The sequence below is a fragment of the Danio aesculapii genome, chromosome 10, assembly GCF_903798145.1.
Source record: "Danio aesculapii chromosome 10, fDanAes4.1, whole genome shotgun sequence".
NCBI lineage: Eukaryota > Metazoa > Chordata > Actinopteri > Cypriniformes > Danionidae > Danio > Danio aesculapii.
Genome location: NC_079444.1, coordinates 26,160,575 through 26,182,318, shown reverse-complemented (window position 1 = coordinate 26,182,318; position 21,744 = coordinate 26,160,575). Strand labels below are relative to the sequence as shown.

Genomic DNA, 21,744 nt, shown 5'->3' with positions numbered 1-21,744 from the left:
TTTTTTATTAAAATTGAAAAAAAGGACTGGGAGTGTTTATTTCACCCCAATATGATGGTCTATACACTATACTTACACATATGTCTGTCCAAACAGCTTGAAAAGTAGATTTATCACCATAGGTGCCCTTTAAGCTATATAAGCGCTAACAAAATAAACATTGTATATTTTGGTTTCATGCAGTATTTGGGAAGTTCAAATTACTGAATAATTAGAATTTTATAAGTCTAAGGCAGGAAAATAAAGCTACGAATAACTGGCTATCCTTTAAATTGCTTATAAATGTGTTGCTTAAACGAAAATGTGGTTTCAAATATTTCCCTTTGGAGTGTGTTTTATTTGTGTAAAGACTGTGGGTAATCAGTTTGTGTGTTGGCAAGGTTTACAACATCGCTGTACGTGCAAATGGCTTGTTAAACAAAAAGCTATACGTGCAATCTCCACATTACAGTGCTGTTACAATGCGGTGATATGTAAACCAACAAAAACAGTAAAAGCTCAACTTTGGCAGCGGAGAGAAACTTCTGAAACACTTCTAAAGAATGGCAGGTCATTCTGTTAACAGCCTTCACCTGCCAACTTAAGGTAGCTGCTTTGTGAAACTACATTAGGAAATGCATTTACTGTACATGTCGACGAGAAGGCCAATAACTGCATATTGTATTAATAACCATAAAATCCTTTAATGTTTTGGATGGTTGTTTGTTTGATTCCATCAGAGATGTTAATCTGAAATGCAGAGCACCCCTGCTGGGATACTGAACAAGAAGACCCACCACGATGCTGCTAACCTCAGGTTTGGATTCGGGTCTGTTTTACAGACATTCTCATGGTGCTTTGAGAGTGAGGAGCTGTGAGAACAAGTGTGTGTCAAGAGAGAGAGAGAGCTTGTGGTTGAAATGAAAGAGAATAAGATGGAATAGTTGTGCACAACATCATTAACTATATGCTGTTTAAACCTTTAATAGCATTTGATCTCTATTAAAAGGGCAGTTCAGTTGCATGCTGTTTCTAATTTATAGCAGTGAAACTTACATCAGACAGTCCAATTATTGTCATTTAAAGTTTTGTTTTGCAGCTATAGACATTAAAAAATTGTACCTAATCTTTTTTAATAATATACTTTTTGTTTTAAATCAATGAATATTTAAATATTGGCAAATATAAGGTTAAAATCTAAAGCACTAATTCAGACATCTGCATACCGTGTACATTTTTTTCAGTATCCATAACGTTCGGAATTAAAATTCTCAAACATAATGACTTATGATCACAGACAGGTAGAAATAAAACAGTAAATACCGCTTAATCATTACAATTTTTAGTTATTTCATTGATTGATTGATTGATTGATTGATTGATTGATTGATTGATTGATTGATTTAGCACAACACCCATATTTTAACCAACCAACCTAATGTAGGTAGTAAAGAATAAAAAAAATCAGGGTTTGACTTCTAATGCTTTGCCTATACTGCCACCTTCTGACCAACATAGGCTACCTGCTTCCTATGAGTTTTTTTTTTTGTTTTGTTTTAGGTGTGGTACTGTTGGTCTTTTTAGAAAGCAAAACAAGAGTAAATTTATACATTAGTCTAACAATTAAGAAGGACTGAATTTCACTGAATTAAAGTTAAACTACACTTACAACTGACAAGGATAAAATAGAAATATATTTTGATTAAGATGAAATAGTTTTGCACAACATCATTAAATATAAGTTGTTTAAACCTTTAATGGCATTTAATATATATTAAAAGGGCAGTTCAGTTGCATGCTGTTTCTAATTTATAGCAGTGAAACTTACATTAGACAGTCCAGTTATGGTCATTTAAAGGTTTGTTTTGCAGCTATAGACATAAAAAATTGTACCTAACCTTTTTTAACAATATACTTTATTTTAATCAATAAATATTTTAATATTGGCAAATATAATGTTAAAATCTAAAGCAAATCTAATTCAGACATCTGCACACTGTACATTTTTTTTCAGCATCCATTACAATCGTAATTAAGATTCTGAAATACAATGACTTATGATCACAGACAGGTAGACCACATCTGATAAAACATTTTGCCCTCTGTGTAAACTGTGGCTGTGACTGTACTTTAAAAAAGTCAGTAAGTGAGAAGTCTGAACAACATTGCTGTTGGACAAAGCACTTTATGGTGGTCTGTTAGCAATATAGCCAAAAGGTGTCAGGTTGGTTTAGTGTACTTCTGCATATATTATTTAGTAAATTTAAATTTTCAGTTTTTGTGCTAAACATCATAGGATGTAATGAATCAAGAGACACTAACACTTTTTATTTACATGTTATTATTTGTGTATTTTGGGGAAATTAAGTACTACTGAAACTACATACTCATGGTTAACTTTCATCAAGGATTGACAAAAATATATACACATTCTGAAAGTAACATTTCTAAATGAAAAAGTTAATACTGGCTTGAAGTAATTGTATTGATTGATTGATTGATTGATTGATTGACTTTGCACAACACCCATATTTTAATGAATAGTTCCTAAATAAAAATGTATCCTTTTAGGTTTTTTTGCCCTTTATTATCTTGTCTTTTTCTGTCTGTTTATAAATGTATTTTCGTGTGTATCTTTTAGCTTTATTTTTCATATGCCGTAAAGGAGCTACATAAAATTAAGTTTATTAATATTATTATTAATATTACTATTATGTTGAGACATTGTGTTTGCAAAAGCTAGCTACATTGCTATCTTTTTATATTATTCATTCATTCGTTTTCTTTTCGGCTTAGTCCCTTTATTAATTTGGGGTCGTCACAGCGGAATTAACCGCCAACTTATCCAGCATATGTTTTACGCAGCGGATGTTCTCCAGCTGCAACCTATCACTAGGAAACATTCATACACAACGAGCAATTTAGCCTTCCCAACTCACCTATAACATGTCTTTGGACTTGTGGGGGAACCCGGAGGAAATCCACGCGAACACAGGGAGTACATGCAAACTCCACACAAAAACGCCGACTGACCCAGCCGAGGCTCGAACCAGCGACCTTCTTGCTGTGAGGCAAATGTGCTACCCATGGCGCCACCGTGCAGCTGTTATATTATTATTAATCACAATAATAATATAATAACAATAATAATAATAATAACAAACCGAAATTCTGTTTGTTTATGCAGGTTGGTCGTCATTATTTCAAATATGTTATTTTGCTAAGGTATTAATAAAAAATGGTGAAAGAAATCCCTCTTTTAATGTTTTTTTTTTTTTTTGCAATATGCATTATTATTATTATTATTCGTTTTAATTTAAAATATTCTTCACACACCTGTGATTTTTACATAGATACAGTTGAAATCAGAACTATTAAACCCCCTATGAAATGTTTTTTCTTTTTTAAATATTTCCCAAATGATAACTTCTCTATTATGTTTAGAAATGTGTTAATCAGATCTGCTCTCCGTTAAACAGAAATTGGGGGAAAAATAAACAGGGGGCTAATAATTCACGCGGTTAAATAATTCTGACTTCAACTGTATATCCAACCGTGCTGACAGGTGCTTTCCCTTCCCATCATGGCTTCTCCCTGGCGCTGGCTGCGTATTCCACGTCGGCTAAAGGAACGTCGGCGCCTGTCGTCAGATCCGCAAGGCATTTCGGGCTACTGGAGGCTGATTCGCCCAATAATACAAACAAGCCGCCGGACATAGTGGAATCGGTTGAACATGCGAATAAACGCTTGCTTGTGATTTAACATAAACTCAGCCTCCATGAATGCACGCTGTTATTGTTTCTGCACTCTTTCGGAAGTGTCAGGGTTTGATTGCGCATGAACCGGGATAAATATCCAGCACGCGTGTCAAATAGCTCATCCTAGAGAAGGAAACGCACAGGTAAGATAATCATTTATATGTCTTGATCTTTATTCATTCAGCCTTTATCGCACTTAGCAGACGCGAGTTAGCGTGTATGTAGTGCGCTGTGGTGAAAAAAATAAAACACGACGTCAACTGAAAATAATAATAATGCGTGGCTATAACTTGCGATCCTAATGTGTTTTATTTATCTTATTTTTTTATTTATGTATGTAATCTAAAATGGAAGGCCATTGAGTGACATGGACTGCTTCTTGGACTCTGGAAATTTGAGCCAGAAGGCTGTACCTGGCACATTATTACAGTGATGCCATATGTGATCATGTCGTTAGGGTGATAATGTAACAAAAGTGTGTTTTTAAGTCGAAATATCGTGCCTTTTTAGTAAATATGGATTTAGGTGTTTTTTTATGTCGAGTTTGTATAACTGTCACAGTTTTCTTGTCCCACCTGTTCACCAAGGACAGGTGTTTGGTTCGAGTTTTGACAGCACATAGATCAAGCATTCGTTTACCGACTGTTTAAACTACTCAATCCTTTGGTCCATGTACTTAAAAGAAATGAAAATAGTAAATCAAATATTTTTTAAGCTATTTATTGTTCAAGACTTGAGTACGGGCCAATAACGTTCGAATGCTGGCAGCGAAGGGGTTGGATTTGTCCTTTCCCTATATATCACTTTGCATCGCAATAGGCCAACTAACGTTAAATAGTAGATGACAAACTAAAATTACTTGTAGACCATTTCAATGTGGTCATGTTATTGGCCCAGGGACATTTCCTGCTTGTTATCAAACTGTTTCATAACTGTAACGAGGCAGTTCAATCATAACGCCATGTTAAAACAGCTATCATAATAGTATTTATCAATATGTGGCTCTTTTTGGATTCTCCGAAGCTATAGAAATTATAAATGTGAAACAGGAAATATGCTGGCACCATTGTTTTTGTTTACATCCTTCAAAAGGGTCTATTTCAAAATATATAGTATTTTGCATAGTGTAGCCTGACGAGATGTTCTGACGAGATTCTGTGGCATCTGAAAGACACGTTTTACTTTCCCATATGGCCATTGACCACAAGAGAGGAAAGGCTTATGGTTTGATAAAGTTATGCAACTGACTGTGGTTTACATGACAGTTAGACATTGTGGGATGTAGCCTAATGTTTACAAATTTCAATTGTTACAACACATTCATACTAAATGAAACATACTTTTAAGGGTGAAGAAGCAAGTTTCAAACCAAATGTAATTTGATTTTAATTGATTTAGGAGCACAGCAGCTGTCTAGGCTGTTATTGTTAACAAACCAGTGATACAATTGTTTTTTGAAAGAAAAATGCGAAAATGCTTGAGTCTCACTCAAGCCTTTTAGTATATTTGTAAGAATGCAAGTTTTAATATATGACATTATTGCAAACAAATCAGTTCAGTGAATGATACAATGACTCATAAACCCACTCATAAATCGCTCATAAACCCACATCTCATGTCTTTGCACTTGTCCACTTGCATTTGGTTTAAGTGGGTTGATTGCAGATGTGATGGATCTTATGAGAAATCAACAAGACACACTTAAAACTTAGTGTTGTAAATGTACAAAGAATAATGTTGTACACAAATATTTATATGATATCAAATTAAATTATAGATTTGTGTAGACGGTGCAAGTCTTTAATTAACTTGTAGTGCAAAAGTTTTATGTGACCCTCGAATACTGCAACAAAATGGATTTAGTGCTCATTATGGGCACTAAGTTTGAGCATTCCTTTGACCTGGGACATTTTTGCATTTTTATTCATGCAGTGGACATTCACTTCTTGTCACTTGCGTGTTGGCATGGGACGATAACCATTTTCAAGATATACCACGGTTTGGAAAAGTCAAGGTTTTAAAACCGCCAACATATTCTGTAATACCGTTCCTAAGGTATGTTTAAGATTTTTTTTATTTACGTTTTTTAAGGCCAACAGTATCTCCAGGAGAAAAGATATCCAAGGAGGCCATTTTAAATTCTAAAGAAATTAGTGTTTTTGAAACAAATGAAGATAGCAGAAGTCAATGATTCATTTGAATTATTTAGCCTGACCTGTTTACTGCTCCAAAATATTGCTAATCTTTAAAAAATAAAATGTATTGTTTTCAAAGGGGGAAAAAAGTGTTTGTTTTTTACCAAGACATTGAAAAAAGTATATATTTAAGAGCAGTGAACACAATACTGTGATACCGTGAAATCGTAATATTTTTATCCAAGGTTATCATACCGTTATACTGGCCCATGCCTATAGCACTCTCAAGTGGTCAAGATCTCAGTTGGGGTTACTCTCTGAGACATGAGGATAACTACTGATGTAAAAATAAACAATTTATTGAATTGTACAAATGCTTTTAGTGAACCCATTCAAATTATTTAAATCAATAGGCTGAATCTTTGCAACTAGTCTAACTTGGAAAATATCTTGTTTTGTAATAAAGAGCCTCTTGTTACCCTGTGGTCCCTATGAGACTTCATTTTAGGAAGGTGCTTAATGAAGCAGTATCACCAAGCTAGCTAGCATGAGCTGTGTTTCTATTCACTCTAGTGGTTGTCATAGATGCAGCCTTGGTTAGATGGCATGCTGCCTCCGCAAATTCATTGGAAAATCACAGTAAAAAAGTCAAAGTCATTGATGCATGTTGTACTATGATCAAATTACTTGCCTATTTGTTTGTATTGTGGGATTTTATTGATCTTTAAGAGCCATTGTAAAATGCTCCATATGTTTGCAGTAGCCATGTTGCAGTTCTGTAAATTATTTCTCTGTCTATGCAAGCATGACAACGTGTTGCTGAATATCAACCAAACTGATCTCAAATGTGCTTCTGAAAAATATAGAATTATTTCATTGGATAGAGAGCTACAGGTTCATTCATTGCTGCCTGTAGATTGTAATATTAACAGGCATGCTAGGTATTCAGAAGTAATGTTGAATGTCATTCACATTCTCAAGTAGCTGGTAAAGGTTGTAAAGCAAGCCACAAATTGAAACATCATTGTGGCACAAATACTTTTCCACAGTTTCGTTATGCTAAGGGTATGTTGTTTAAAATAATGCCTTCAAATGGCGTCACAACATCCCATTGACCATAGTCCCATGCCATCATTATAGTAAAGCAACACTTGCACTGGCTCACCGCCATCACCACTGCTCGCTGAGTGCAAATTTATTAATGCCAGTTTTCCATTCCTGTGGTTTACAGATAAGACCTGAACCATTAGCTTTTATCCTGCCTAAATTTCATGCTCTAGCACTCAGGAGAATTAAATGGCTCTTATGTTAAGGCAGGCTATGATGTCTCCTGCACAGATCGACCCTCTGAGCGCCTGTCTAAAGCTGAAGCTTAGACTAACTTGTATGAGTCACATGATTGTTACATACTGTAGCTCTCTGCATTCCTATATTTTTCCTCTACGCATTGAGGAGGCTGTGGCTGGCAGCCTTATGAAAGCTAACAATGAAAACCTGCTTTGAGAAGTTGCTCACTCATCATTGTGAAGCGCCTCCCACAGGTGTGAGAGAATTGGGTTCTGAAGGAGACCAAAAAAAAGCACATATCAATGGAAAATATCTAGGAACTCAGGACCTGTTTACACCTGGTAATAGCACTTTTAATGATTTAGTTGTTCCTGTGCTCAGTGGACAGTTATAATCACCACACATGTTAGAAATATGCAGTGTTACCAATTTAGCTATATAGCGACTACCGACAAATCTAGTGAGGTTTTTAGGTGTTACTGGAGATTTTTAAAGACTCTCTTGTGTCCGTACTGTACTGTTTCTACTCTTCTCAATGAGCTGCGGGTGATGCTGCAATATATATATATTTGGTATTTTCTCATCTACCATTTACTAAACAGAGTCATAGTTCACTTAGAAGTGACGCAAATGGCTGTCATTATCACAAAATGATTATCTCAATGTCATTATCGTCTGATTAAATCAATTAATATTTTGAACACTATTTGGGTAGCTTGTCAATGCACTATGACTCCATCTGAACGCATGAGCTAGATTTTTACTTTAGTTTTACTTACAAAATGCACAAGAAAATGGCCTTGGTTAATCTCCTAGCCCTAAACACTGTTTTCAGACCAGTCCTGACACCTGATTCTGACACAAACCCATATTATTTGGCATAGTATGCTGCCACCCTCTGTATCATTCTCTGCCCATGTACATGGTCATATCTAAACGGCATGGTCTTATTTCCCAATATTAGACTGAAAGATTAGGAAAAAGCCCATTTAGGGTATACACCCGCCCATAGATACTTTCTTTATAGAATCAAGAAAGCAGTCAAAAGTGGAGTAAAACAAAACATACAGGTGAAAATGCTAGATGTAAAATGTCTCCCTCAACTACTTGTAATCCAGTCAACCAAAACACATTTAAATACCAAGCGTAAACGGGGCCTCTGAGGCGTTTCTAACAGGGTTAATTAGTTTAGAGTGAAAGATCTAGTCCATGAACTTCTTTGCAGTTCCTTTCATAGTAATGACTGGGTTGGCCTCAGCCAGATCTGATAAGAGCTTTTGAAGAGAACATTCCTGAGGAAGCTCTTTTCTATCTACACTTTCTGGCAAGCGTATGCATACAGAAGCCATTTTATAATTAAATACAGGACATGTCTACAGCGTCATGCCATCATTTATTCAACCACCCGTTTTCTTTATTCCACAAAATTTTGTCTCACCCTTACGAGTTAGCCTGTAATAATCTAGCCCTTGTTATCTGAACATTGTTAATTCGGAGCTATTAAAATGTATGTATCTGAAGGCTTTTGTAATCCACTGAAGTGTAATACACTTATTTGCTTATCTTTTTTCTCATCTTGCTCTGTTTCAGTAACACTCCAGTATGGCGGACAGTATGATGAGTAAAGCAGCCACTATGGAGATTCCTATTAGCAGTAATGGGGACTCTCGGAATCTGGCAGAGGATGACAGTTTGGAGCAGGTGAGCGATATATGGTGATTCAGTAAAACTGGAACATTTTTTTAGACAGTGCATTTTGTCAAAAGTAGCCCAGTTTTCCTAAACTCTCCAAAAAGTTTGAGTTTTATTACATTTTCAGAGCTTGAACCATGTCAAAAGCATGCTGAATGTGGATGTCTGTGGTTTGTTTCCAGCATTTAAGGTTTTATAGCTCAAGAGGATAATATTAGCTGTCCATCCAGTTGCTTAGCTTGCTTGTCTGAGTTTCACAATATCAGCCTGAGAAAAAATCTTAAGGTAGCAGGTGCTGCAAACATTTAGTTTATAATTGTTCTGCTCTTTTGTTTTTTGAGCATTTTAATCCCTTAGCATTTCTGTAACTTATGGCTTGTTGTACCATGGACAGAATTCTGGAACACTAAGGGGTTAAGTAACCCATTAAAAAATATAGTTCTGTCAGACCTGTTAATAAGTAATAGAATTTATTTAATAAAAATGGCTTGTGTGGAGACTTAAGTTTTATAAGTAGTTGCAGGCTTATGCAGAACAAAGTGTTCAAATCTCTCTATTCTTGGAGCCATTGTAAATAAAAGGTGGTAATGTTGTCACAAGACACACCTCTTTAAGCCAAATAAACTGTGGCACCGGATCCGGGAGTAGACGTGTTAGGCAAACAGAAGCAAGATATTTACTAGGAGGTTTAATTATTCCTATAAGGAACTAACGTTTCTTTGGTTTAGTTAGCTTTTAGCTGTGTTTTTTGTATGTGTGTCAGTCTCATGCTACAGTATGTCCATTTGATAAACCTCATCATAGAAACACTGACTGATCATGTTCACAGTTGCATTAATGGCTCAGCTAAAGGCAGATGGCACTGTGTCTTTAAATAGATTGGGAAAATTGAGCCAGAATATGAAAACAGACTTTTTAACTGTTCTTGTCATTGAGCAGAGAAAGCAAGTGTGGCTCATTTTTCCTTAATCATCCTTTTGTTCCTTGATATTTGGAGTGACAGTGATATTTAGCAACCTAATTCATGGCATGAAGAGAGTTTATTCATCGCTTAATGAGGGCTGAAATTATACACAGTACTTTGTCTCTTCTTTTTTTTCCATTGTCAACCCTTGAAGCCTGTCATCATTGTATTGTGATGGGTGCTTAATGGCCCTAAAATGTGGATTTTGTTGTGTTTGATAGATTATTTCATCATCACTGTTTTGAAGTTTGTTTCTGTTTTTTTTACATTGTGCTTTATTTTTGGTTTCTTTTCCTTCTTTTGTCTTTTTGTTGTCATGTTCTTCCCCGATGTCTGTGCAGGCTGCAAAGATTCAGTGGAGCTTAAGAGAGAAGGTAGGGAGTCCCGCAGGCCTCAGGGTGAGAAGGAACACTGGGAAGGGTTGCTGAGTGTGTGTGCTTGCACGTGTATGTCTTTCCAGCAGAAATTGGCTTTATTTCTCCCTATAGCCTTGTCACAATGGACTGGATGTTTTTCAAATCACATGCATTATTTTTTGGCCTCAGTCACTCTTTATTTATCAGTGTTTGAGGTCAGATACAAATCCAATCGATACAGATTTAGTTTATTTGTTTTGAAAAACATCCTGTTTTGTCTCTCTGTGGTATAAATCAGTGACTAGCAACCTTTTAATACCTATTAACACTTTGTTTAATGGATTTTGTTTTAACTCTTATAATATGTTACGTTATACACTAACTGACAAAAGTCTTGTCACCTATCCAAGTTTTAGGAACGACAAATAATAAGTTGACTTCTAGTTGATCATTTAGTATCAGAAGTGTCTTACATGAAAGGCAAAGGCCTCTAGATTATGCTTATTTTACCCAAATAAAATCTGATCTTGCCTTGATTTTTAATTATTTAATTAGGACAGTAAGGTCTGACTTTGCTTAGACAACAGTCTTGTCACTTAATAGAAATTATATACATTATAGAATATATAGTCATGGTGCAGTGGAAAAAGAATTAACATTGTATATGACTCCTATGAGCTTGGACGACTGCATTCACACATCTCTGCAATGACTCAGAAAACGCATTAATAAAGTCATCTGGAATGGGAAAGAAAGCGTTCTTCCAGAGTTCACCAGAGTTCATCAAGATTCTTTGGATTAATCTTCAATGCCTTCATCTTACCCCAGACATGCTTAATAATGTTCATGTCTGGTGACTGGGCTGGCCAATCCTGGAGCACCTTGACCTTGGCTGAAGTGTGAGAAGGAGCGCTATCTTGCAGAAGAAATTGCCCTCTCCTGTTTGTAATGTAATGGGCAGCACAAATGTCTTGATACCTCAGGCTGTTGATGTTGCCATCCACTCTGCAGATCCCTCGCACACCCCCATACTGAATTTAACCCCAAAACATGATTTTTCCTTCACCAAACTTGACTGATTTCTGTGAGAATCTTGGATCTATGCAGGCTCCAATAGATCTTTTGCAGTATTTGTGATGATTGGGATGCAGTTCTACAGATGATTCATCAGAAAAATCGACCTTCTGCCTCTTTTGAAAATGATCTACTAAATATCAAGTTATTATTATTTGTTGCTCTTACAACTGGGATCAACAAACAAGACTTTTGTCAGGTAGTGTGTTTATAAAGGTGATGATGTTCAGCACAGAACAGGTTATTGTCATTCTAAATCTCACTTTTTTCCCCCTGGGTAGAGAATTTGTGCATTGATGTTTCAAACATGTACATTATGAAATTATGCCATTTCAAAATGTTGCATTTACAAACTTAAGAGCGATATGTGTACCTTAAAATTACATACTTTGTGTAGTCATGAAAACATTTCATTGTATAAAAATTGGAGTGATAAAGTTAATCTTTTTAGTCTTTAAATTGTTTCTATATTTATTCTAACCTTTATAGTTTGAAAAGTTCATTCACCTTTAAAAAAACTTGTTAGCAGTTGGTACAGCAGTAAATAATAAGTGGTTGCGCAACACTAGAGCCTTAATGTAAACTTGCAGTAATCGCCCTTGTTTTAATTATTCCCCCATCGATGACACTGACCCTGCAAATATGCAACAAAGGATGTTAATCCAAGGGTTAAGGATGTACAGTATAAAAACCCAGAATTAGTTCTTAACCCTGCATTAATTGTAAGCAAAGTTAAACCAAAAAAAAAAGATAACCCAGGGTTTCATTTATCCATTTTTTTTCAAGTGACCTATGGTCTATTATTTGTATTTTATATCCTAGTAATAACAACAAATGTTTCACGATTCTCTTTATGAAAATAAATTAAACAGAACTATATTCCCTATAGGATAGTTAGTAGGATAGTTAGTAGTTGCCACTAAATCAGATTTAGTCTGATTTTTTTTTTTTTTTTGTCTAGGTGACCAATCGAGCAAGTACCTCACATCATATAGTTAGTGCTGCATTTTGTGCCAAGCCCTTTGCTCAATAATGCTTGCAATGGAAAGCAATTTAAATAATTATGTAGAGCGTCAAATATTGTACATTACAATTTAATTTGCCTTTGTTTCTAAAACCTGATGTTGGTTCCTAAATACTTTTATATTCACTAATGTGACTTGGTTCTGATAGCAAACTGCTGCTTCCTTGTGCTGTAATTGCTCTGTAAGCTTTGGCTTTTGGTTTCTTTAAATACATCAAGTAAACTCATTAATTTTTCAGAGGGATTGTTTTCACAGGTAGTTAAAAAATTGCTGTTGTCATACAAACATAATTCTTATTAATTCTGGGTGAAATGTGATTCTAACCCTATTAATTTACAACTTGTTTGTGTGTGTGTAGAATGTACAAAATTGGCTCACTTCATGAAAAATAATGCTGGTTGTAATGTTGCATTTTTAAGATCTCGTCCTCTTTCTTATTCTATCTCTCCAGGACTTGCAGCAGGTAATGGTGTCTGGGCCCAACTTAAATGAGACCAGCATCGTATCAGGTGGTTATGGAGGTACAACAGAGGGCATCATTCCAACCAGCTCCATCAAAGGTATTGCAGACTGTCGTTCGTTAACTCTTCACAAGAACAATGTTTGTTTTTTTTAAATGTTAGGCTAAAGAAATCACGGTCTAATCAGGCAGGTGACTTATTTTTTTGGTGGTGTTTGGAATAAATATTTTATACTTTTCGAAACGCATGCGTTCTGTGGAGTTTTGCCTTAAAATGTGCAATTTGATTTGCATAATTTCCTCTTTGGCTTTTTCACTCCTATCTCACCTGTGGCGCAATCCAGACGAGAGCCAGGGCCTCTGAAGGCTTTGCCTATTGTGTGTGTATAGGTAGTGTGTGAGTCATGCTTAATGGCTTTAAAGTTTGACATTAACCAGAGTAAATAGGCCACAGAGGCTTGGCGATGAATGAACTTCAGTTTAGAGATTTGTTTGTTTGTTTGTTTGTTTGTTAGTTTAAATGGTCCTCTGTAATGAAAAAAGATCAACTTTTATCACCCCAACTAGCTCTAATAGCTAGTTAATAACTAGCTCACCCCAACTAGCTCTAATTTTTAATTCAGTCCAGCTTTTTTTCTGGACATGATATGGACTAAAACTGATTGTAAATAATCCTGAGGCCTTAATATTAGTTTAAATCTATTCCGTTCTGATTAAGTGAGGACTTTCTGTGTCTTTTACTCTTTCTTAGGCCCTGCAGTCCATATTAATACTGATTTTCTGGGCAACAGACGCATTCCAAATGAAGGGCAAGGTCATTTGTATCAACTTCTCGTGACGCCTTTATTCATCCTTTTTTTCCAAAACCATTTAATCTTTTCTCAGGGCTTGGGATGCTGTTCTCCAGGAATAAATTGAATTGCTTCTGTTTTTCTGGCTTTCATTTTCCCTCTTAGCAGATTGGAACGGGCTGCATTTCTCTGTCAAGATTTTGTTTCTTTCCAGGGTTAAGGTTGCCTTGCAGAAGTTTGTAATGAGGCGTCTTTTAAAAATTACTTGCGGATATCAGATTGAAAGTTTAATCTGGCTTTATTCTTGCTAAGGAAATGATTAGGAAAACAATCTGCTTGCAGAAAGGCTAAAAAGTGTTTGTAATTAAGATGTTTTCAGGACATAACAGTCTGATATTCAAGTCTGTTTCTGTGTAAATGAACACATGCTGCTAAAAATAAATGATCCGATATATTGGGGTTTTAAATAAAAACTGTTGTGGGATTTTTAAATGAACTGTGAAGTGAATTATCTCCATCTGTTTGTCATAAGGCAGCAGGTTTAACAAAATAGCAGTCATGTGCATTCCTGTTTTCATTTCATCTCATTACAATATCACCTTTTCTCTTTCATCCTCTCTTTTTCCCTTTCCCCCTCCTTCCGTTCTTCTGCTGTTCCTTCACATTCACACACATGCACTGGCATTATTCCCATACACTTCACACTCACATGCGATAATCCATTTCATTTAAAAAATCATTCTTCCAATCATTTTTTTAACTTGCCATATCCACTCCCTGCTCCCCATTACCCAACATCCCCTGTTATCCCTGGTCATGACCTCCTCCAGACCTCCGAATGAAGTCCAGGGGTGTTAGCATTGCCCCAAGCCAGATTGCTGCCTGCCGAATAGCCAGCCAATCCGATGACATCCCTTGTATCCCAGGTATCCTGAAATGGCACTGGCCCCTTTTTGGCAACACATCCCCCCCAATTCAGTAAAACACATTCATATGTTCTCTCATCTCATCTGTTTCACATCTCTCTGATGCAATAATGGCCATAACATTGGTGTAAACTGTTGTGTATAGACATGTGTACAGTGTATGCACATAAATAGAGACTTACTGTAATCATTTTATGTTCATCAGGGTCTAATATGGATTACGCCGGTAGCAATTCCTCCATGACAGCAGAAGAAGCCACAAGAGGCGTTGCTGTGGAGAAATTTGACATAATGAAGAAATGGGGTCTGAACACATACAAGGTTTGTCAATTAACTGTTGATGTTTTTTACTATGTTCATGTTCTGTTATGTTCTTGATTCCGATTGGCCAGTTTTCACATTCCAAGGTATGTTATTCCAAGATAACAACCGCTAAAGGCTAATCCTGTAAATTTGAATCACCTTGACTGTCGGTGAATACAAATTCAGATCCATATACTTGCATCCACATTCATACATATCTGTTTGTCTGTTATGCTGCTGTTATTGACTGTTTAGCGCCGTCTTGTCGGAGCACTCGCTCTGGTCCCTCGGGCTCTGCGCTGGTTGGGAAAATTCCAAATTGAACCAAAACAAACCATTACAATTGGCTTAAGATTGGCAATCAAAATACGGGACATTGCAACCTGCAGAACCTAGGAAGTTTAAAAAAAAGGCCTTTCAAAGATGGCTGGCGAGTGAAATGACTTTGGCTTGATTCTGCGTTAACAACCACCTGTACGTTTTTTTTTTTTTTTTTTTTATCCGTAACTTAGCAACTCTTATTTTGAAGCCATTTGTATTTGTGATCTCTCTCTCTCTCTTTCTCTCTCAGTGCACCAAACAAATGATCTCTGAGAGGTTTGGCCGAGGATCACGTACTGTGGATTTGGAGCTGGAGGCTCAGATTGAGGTTTTGCGGGAAACCAAACGGAAGTACGAGAATGTGCTGCGTTTAGCACGAGCGCTAACCAACCACTTTTACAGCATGGTGCAGACACAACACGCCCTTGGAGACACTTTTGCCGACCTCAGTCAGAAGTCTCCAGAACTTCGGGTAAGCCAGTGTGACCATCTTTAGGTTTATGACATTTGTTGTTACTGCCGTGGAAAATTATGGGACTGGTAAAAATACATTTACTTATTTTAAGCTGTTGCTGAATCTATCATTCAAATTGTCAGTATTAAAAATATGTAGTGATAAAAACACAGTTGTTTTGGGATAACTTCAGTAATAATATATTTGTGTCTCTAGCATTGCTGGATTCATGGTCTAAACTGGAATTTAAGATGTATATAACCAGTGTTTAAAGCTGTAATGGGCTCAGCAAAGCAATATTATTTTAGTAATTGTTAATTGGGCAGTTTATTAATTTGCTGTTTAATATTCACAGACACAAAGATTTGATTAGGTATATATTGATTAGGTAGGACATTTCTACATTATACATTTAATTTCTTGTTTTTCCACTGGATTCTGTGATCAACAAATGCAATATGTTCCTACTATTATTGTACTAGTTACTACTATTATTGTATTTAGAAATTATTGCTTTCATTTTTGAATTTTCAGTTTTCGTTTTAATTGCAGTTATAATTATTGTCATTTTAAAATAGTTTAATACTTTGGCTTAAACTTATTTTTGTATTCCTACCAAAAAAAAAACTTTAATGTTCTTAGAGTCATTGTCACCCTGTGTATATAAAAACATATATTTTTAATATTGATAATATATAATATTGAGGTTTGTGCTATTGTTCATGTACAGGATGAGTTTGGATACAATGCAGAAACGCAAAAGTTGTTGTGCAAGAATGGAGAGACTCTGCTTGGTGCCATCAATTTTTTTGTGTCCAGCATCAACACGCTTGTGAACAAAACGATGGAAGACACACTGATGACTATCAAGATGTATGAGAATGCCAGGTAAAAGCTGCTCCTCTAGTATTGTAGCTTTCATTTGTTTTGAAATGCTTTACTTCACTATAGTATAAAAAAGCCCAACTTTCTGTAAGGGCAGGAATTTATTTATTTTTTAACCTTTGATGCTACTGGATGTTAGGGTCATTATGTGTTGCAGTTGTCTGGTTTACTATTGAATATTCCTACATGTACAGATGAACTGGTATTAAATATACTCAGAGTACTAAATATATTCACACTCTAACTCAGTCTTTAGATTAAAAATAAAAATAAAAGCAGTAGGATATCCACTTTCACAGTTATCTATTTTGTATAGTTCAAGCTGAGACCTTTGGAAACTTTTGACGCTATCACTTGATTTAGCTAGTTCTGCTTTGCTGTCTACATTTAAGGTGTTTCCACACCTGGCTCATTTCGAGAATTTGTTTTGGAGTTCTGCTTGTTTTCTCTTGTAGATTGATTTGTTTGGGTATATACAAACATGGTAATTGCACTCCAGACCAAAAAAAAAAGTCAAAGATCACAAGAACAAGGTTGTTAAACTAAAAAAAAATTCTCTGCACTCTGCACTGTTTCTGCACTTGGCATTTATGAGTGAATTTGTGCATGTGCTTAATTCAGTGAACTCAAATAACACAACATGCCCCAGCATTTTAGTGGTGACTATTCTAAATGTCTATTACTGTGTTCACAAGCTCAGCAGAAATGTGTTTTATTAGGCTCAGAAAATAAAAAAGGAAAATTATGACATATGAATGTTGCATGAAACACAGCAGTGTTTATTTTGCTAATGTCTTTCAAAATGTAAGTTACTTAACCTCAGGTAAATTGAAATTATGAATTGAAAATTGGTTGAAAAAACCTCAATAAAATAATAAATAATAACAATAATAAGGTTTGATTTAAACTTAAAATGCTGAAGTATATAACGAGAGCTAAAAAACAAAAACTACAATAAGTAGTAAAACAACTGTTTATTCATCCTGAAGGATGATAAATTCAGACTGATAATAGGACACAGTATATCCTGGCTCAAATTCAGGTAGAGGTGGTATACTGATCATTAATTTTTAGCTTTATGAAACAAACACATTTTGCATTATTCTTGTAGTCTTATCATGTAAAACTATAGCTTATTTTAAAAAGGATAACTGTAAATGTAATTAATTACATGACCAGTGCTTGAGCATCACTAGGGGTCTGTCGGTAGCCATGACTGCCTGCCTGATCTTTGTCAAAAGGTCTAGGTGGTACAAAATTTTCTCTATGCAGGAAAAACCCTGGGACAGTTGCACATGACTTGGTCAATTTAAAAAGGTTTCCTTGTGAAAGTGAACCAAACCAAGGTGAAATTGTGACAATTTTATTGCTCTTTCAGGAACAACTGAAACAAATCTGTAGGTTAGGGTTGAGCAATGTTGACCAGTAATATATCCTACGATGTCTAATGTGAAACATTGCGATTAATGATGACATTGGGGCTTCTGGGCATGGTGAAAGTAAATGCATGTTGTTTATACATGTTTTACCATGTGCATATATACGTTTTTGTCTGTTTAACAAACATTTTAGAGCATCAAAACTTATCATGTGAAAGGTTTTGGAGACTATATCTCAGGAAAAAAAGGCATTTGTTTTCTAATGTTCCTCTGTTCTGTAGGCTGGAGTTCGACGCGTACAGGGCAGATCTGGAGGAGTTGAACATGGGCCCACGGGACGCTGTTACTATGGCTCGTATCGAGGCTGCTCAGCAGCAGTACCAGATCCACAAGGACAAATATGAACGTCTCCGCAGTGATGTCACCATCAAAATCAAGTTCCTGGAAGAAAATAAGGTGCCAGACCACCTGCATAACTTCCTCTGCAAGTCCTGTTGCTTTTTGTTTTCTGACACCGTATGTTTGTCTCTCTTCTACAGGTCAAAGTGATGCACAAGCAACTTCTGCTGTTCCATAATGCCATCTCTGCCTACTTTGCTGGAAACCAGCAGCAGCTGGAACAGACCCTCAAGCAGTTCAACATTAAACTCAAACCACCAGGGGACGACAAACCCTCTTGGCTGGAGGAACAGTGAAAGTGCTCCGTTACCCCTGGTTTCCTGTTGTATTTCTTTAGCCCCGCAGAGCAACACAGTAGGACCCCGAGAGACCAGCGATCTGAGATGCTAGAAGAGACAAGGCTCCAACAGAGAGCCCCTTTCACACTAACTCTCTTTACACTTCCTTAATTCTTCTCCTTCTCATCCTATTCTTGCTCTGAGACTGTTTTCAAGTGTCTGAATTGTCACCTCTGGTATGTGACCAGTCCTTAGAGCTCCAATCAAATGTCAAGGGTATCCAGTGCAAGCTTCATCCTTATAAATGTCATTAAACCGGCTGAAACAATCCATCTGATATATCAGTCAGAACAGCAGACAATTCTCAATATTCTCTCTGTCAGTGACCACGATTCGATGAATGGTTTCCTTTTTTTAGTTTGTTTCTGTAAAAATAACTTTATTTCCTTTTATTTTATTTTGCTACTGCCCCCATCCCCTCATCTGTCTTGTAGCTGATGAAGGATGCATATCATTCCTTTCACAGAGTTTCAGTTTTAGTGGTTCTGATTTTAATTAGTTAAAACCAGATACAGATTTATCTGATATCGGCATTGCATCCTTTGTACATTTATTAAGCCACAAGAATACCGTAGAGTCAATGCTTGTTCAGTTGAGTCTCGTGTGTATATATATATATATATATATATTCTGAATTATTAGATTTAATATCTTAAAACGAGCCCAATTTTAAGTAATATTAAACTAAAATAAAGAATTCTTTGAACTTTTCTGGACAAACTTTCACCCAATGTGGGTGTATAGTTGCTTGCACATTTTAAAAAAACTCCAGAATGAAGGATGAATCTAAAAATCAGCGTCTCCAGTCAATATCGTCATGTTTTAAAATAAAGAAATCAGATTTTTTTAATGCAATTTTGTAAAAATGATTTGTTCTCACAATTATAGTTTACTGTAGTATTATGCACCAATGCATAATCCTGTAAGATGTTTGTTGGTTTATTGTAATCATTTTGAGTTAATAATCAAAAGTAATCAAGGAAGTATATGTATGAGTTTAGATTTTTTTTAAACACGGGCCAATGGTTGTGACCCAAATTATCTGCCTCTTTCTCTATGTGCACTAAAGTTTATGTACTGACTTGTGTTTTGTCAGGATTAGAAAAAAACAAACAAACAAACAAAAATAATAATATTCTGCCATTCTGAATTCAAATGCTGTCTTTCCTGTTCCGATGCATCCTGTTTAACCCCTTTTATTCTTGCATATAGCATTCTACCTAAAATACAGTTGTTTACCCTTTAGAAAGTGTTTTTTAAACCCTATTTTTACGTTTCATTTCCTTTGAAATTTGTGCTTACACCCCCCATCACCCCGCAGCAATTTCAAAATACACTTTGTTGCTTCTTCTCTAAACAGACTGCAGCTATAAGATCTAAAGTGCAGGCTGTCCTATAACTTCATGTCACTATTTTTTAAAATGTCATTATATAAGACTGAAGTAACAACTATGATCTAATGTTCAGCACTTGTGAACATTGCACTAAATCTTTTTAAGCTTGAGATGAAGCAATACTGAAGATGTTTTTAGAGTGTATTTTCATGTATGCCTGCATTGGATGTTCCCTGTGTGTTTTTGCATGGCAGGTCTGATGACATCCGTTGTACATTCCCGTGCATTGAGATTCAATCCTCTTCAGTGCTTCAGTTAAACACTGTGGGTAGTAGTGCAAGAAAACAATGTTTCTAGAAGGAATGAGAAAGGTTTCTTGAGAATGTTAAAGGATGCTTGAAATTGTTTTGAATGTCACCTGCTGAACATCATGTTGTTGTTTTTTTATTTAAAAAAAAAGTGTTTTTATGGACCACTCCATAACCACAGAAGAGAGACTCTAGGGGTTTTTGTTTTTGATGTTTTTTTTTAACATCTTGACATTTGTTGGGCAGTAAAAATGGAAGTCAGTGTTTCTTTTTTTGTCAGAGAAAAGTATTTCGCACCCTACAAAGACTGAACTGATCCATGAAGTGATGGACATTTGTTCCAAAGCAACAGGATTTTAAATTTAGACCCCCACAACACTAAACCCCTGGATGGATATATTTGTCCCAGTACATTTCTTTTTCTTATAGATAAAAACAAATGCATCCATTACATTTGTTTGTTGTTGTTTTTGGGGAGTATAATCATTATTATTATCATTTTGATTTCTGTTAGCAAGTGTTTGACTTTGCTTACTCCATTATTAGGCCTGGTTTTTGAATGCAAAATGAAAGGGTTTTAAATATTACCGTATTTATGTACAATCAATATTTTAGGCTGCTTTGTGATATTGTAGTGTATGAATGACTGTATGTAAAGATGAGACAGATTTTGAAACTGGAATCCCAGGATGTTAGCCTTTGACCAACAACAAATGAACAAGAACCCACCAGATAAAAATTTTAAAAGTTTGCAAACGTTGTCTTGGTGTCAATTTCTGGTTGTCCTGTTTTGCTCTGTATGTTTGAATATGGTTGTCTCCTGTCCTAAATATTACACTCTTTCAACTGAAAAGAACTGAAGTCAAAAGTCAGACCATGCAACATCTACGTTGACCACTGGGGGGTAATGTTGAAAGTGATACTACAGAGATGCCTCCAAAAAATAATACATTTCAATCAATAATTAATTCTTCTATCACTGGATAATTTAAAAAAAAAGATTAATAAAATACATTTTTAATAGGATAGCTCACCCAAAAAAATGAAAATTATGTCATCCTTTTCTCAGCCTCTACTTGTTCAAGGCTTGTTTGAGTGTTTCTTCTGTTGAACAAAAGAAGATTAACATTAAATTCAATGGCTACCAGTTCCCAAAAAATTCAAAGTAATTTAATTTGTTTAACAGGAAATAATAAGCTCATAAAGGTCTGGAACTACTCCAGTGTGAAGTAAATTGTCGTTTTCAAGCTACTTTTAACTGTCCCGTTATCCTTTATACGGTAATGTAGCCAAACCAATTTTCCCCAAAATCTCTTACTACAAAAATAAAATAAAAACATCTCTATAGTAACCATAAAGACAATAAAGGGCATAATAACATAGTTTTTGAATATATACATATCGTTTTATAAATAAAAACGGCATGCCGTCTTACCTTTAAATGTAAGCAGTGGCTTCTCGTCAGTTATAAGTATGACCGTTACAATTCAAACTCTAGTCGCGGGATCTGTTACTAAAAATAGAAGTACATAATGACCCAGTGTATAGTTCGATTAGCCTTCTTTTACTTTTCATG

The 21,744-nt window shown here is 35.6% G+C and overlaps 1 protein-coding gene across 7 annotated transcripts; it reads left to right on the top strand.

Annotated features, from left to right (window-relative positions):
• The first annotated feature begins 3,639 nt into the window (after positions 1-3,639).
• arfip2b (ADP-ribosylation factor interacting protein 2b) lies at positions 3,640-20,924 on the top strand. Of its 7 annotated transcripts, XM_056466678.1 has the most exons (11): positions 3,640-3,880; positions 5,670-5,792; positions 8,750-8,860; positions 10,157-10,213; positions 12,722-12,830; positions 13,482-13,544; positions 14,653-14,768; positions 15,322-15,543; positions 16,256-16,413; positions 18,071-18,245; positions 18,329-20,924. In XM_056466678.1, exons 3-11 carry the CDS (start codon positions 8,762-8,764, stop codon positions 18,482-18,484), a joined length of 1,155 nt encoding a protein of 384 aa, XP_056322653.1. In that variant the 5' UTR covers positions 3,640-3,880; positions 5,670-5,792; positions 8,750-8,761; the 3' UTR covers positions 18,485-20,924. The 7 variants fall into 7 exon arrangements, with proteins under 7 accessions (XP_056322653.1, XP_056322654.1, XP_056322658.1 ...); XM_056466679.1 differs by lacking the exon at positions 5,670-5,792 and having other exon boundaries at positions 10,157-10,189; XM_056466683.1 differs by lacking the exons at positions 5,670-5,792; positions 13,482-13,544 and adding an exon at positions 14,352-14,447.
• The last annotated feature ends 820 nt before the right edge of the window (positions 20,925-21,744 follow it).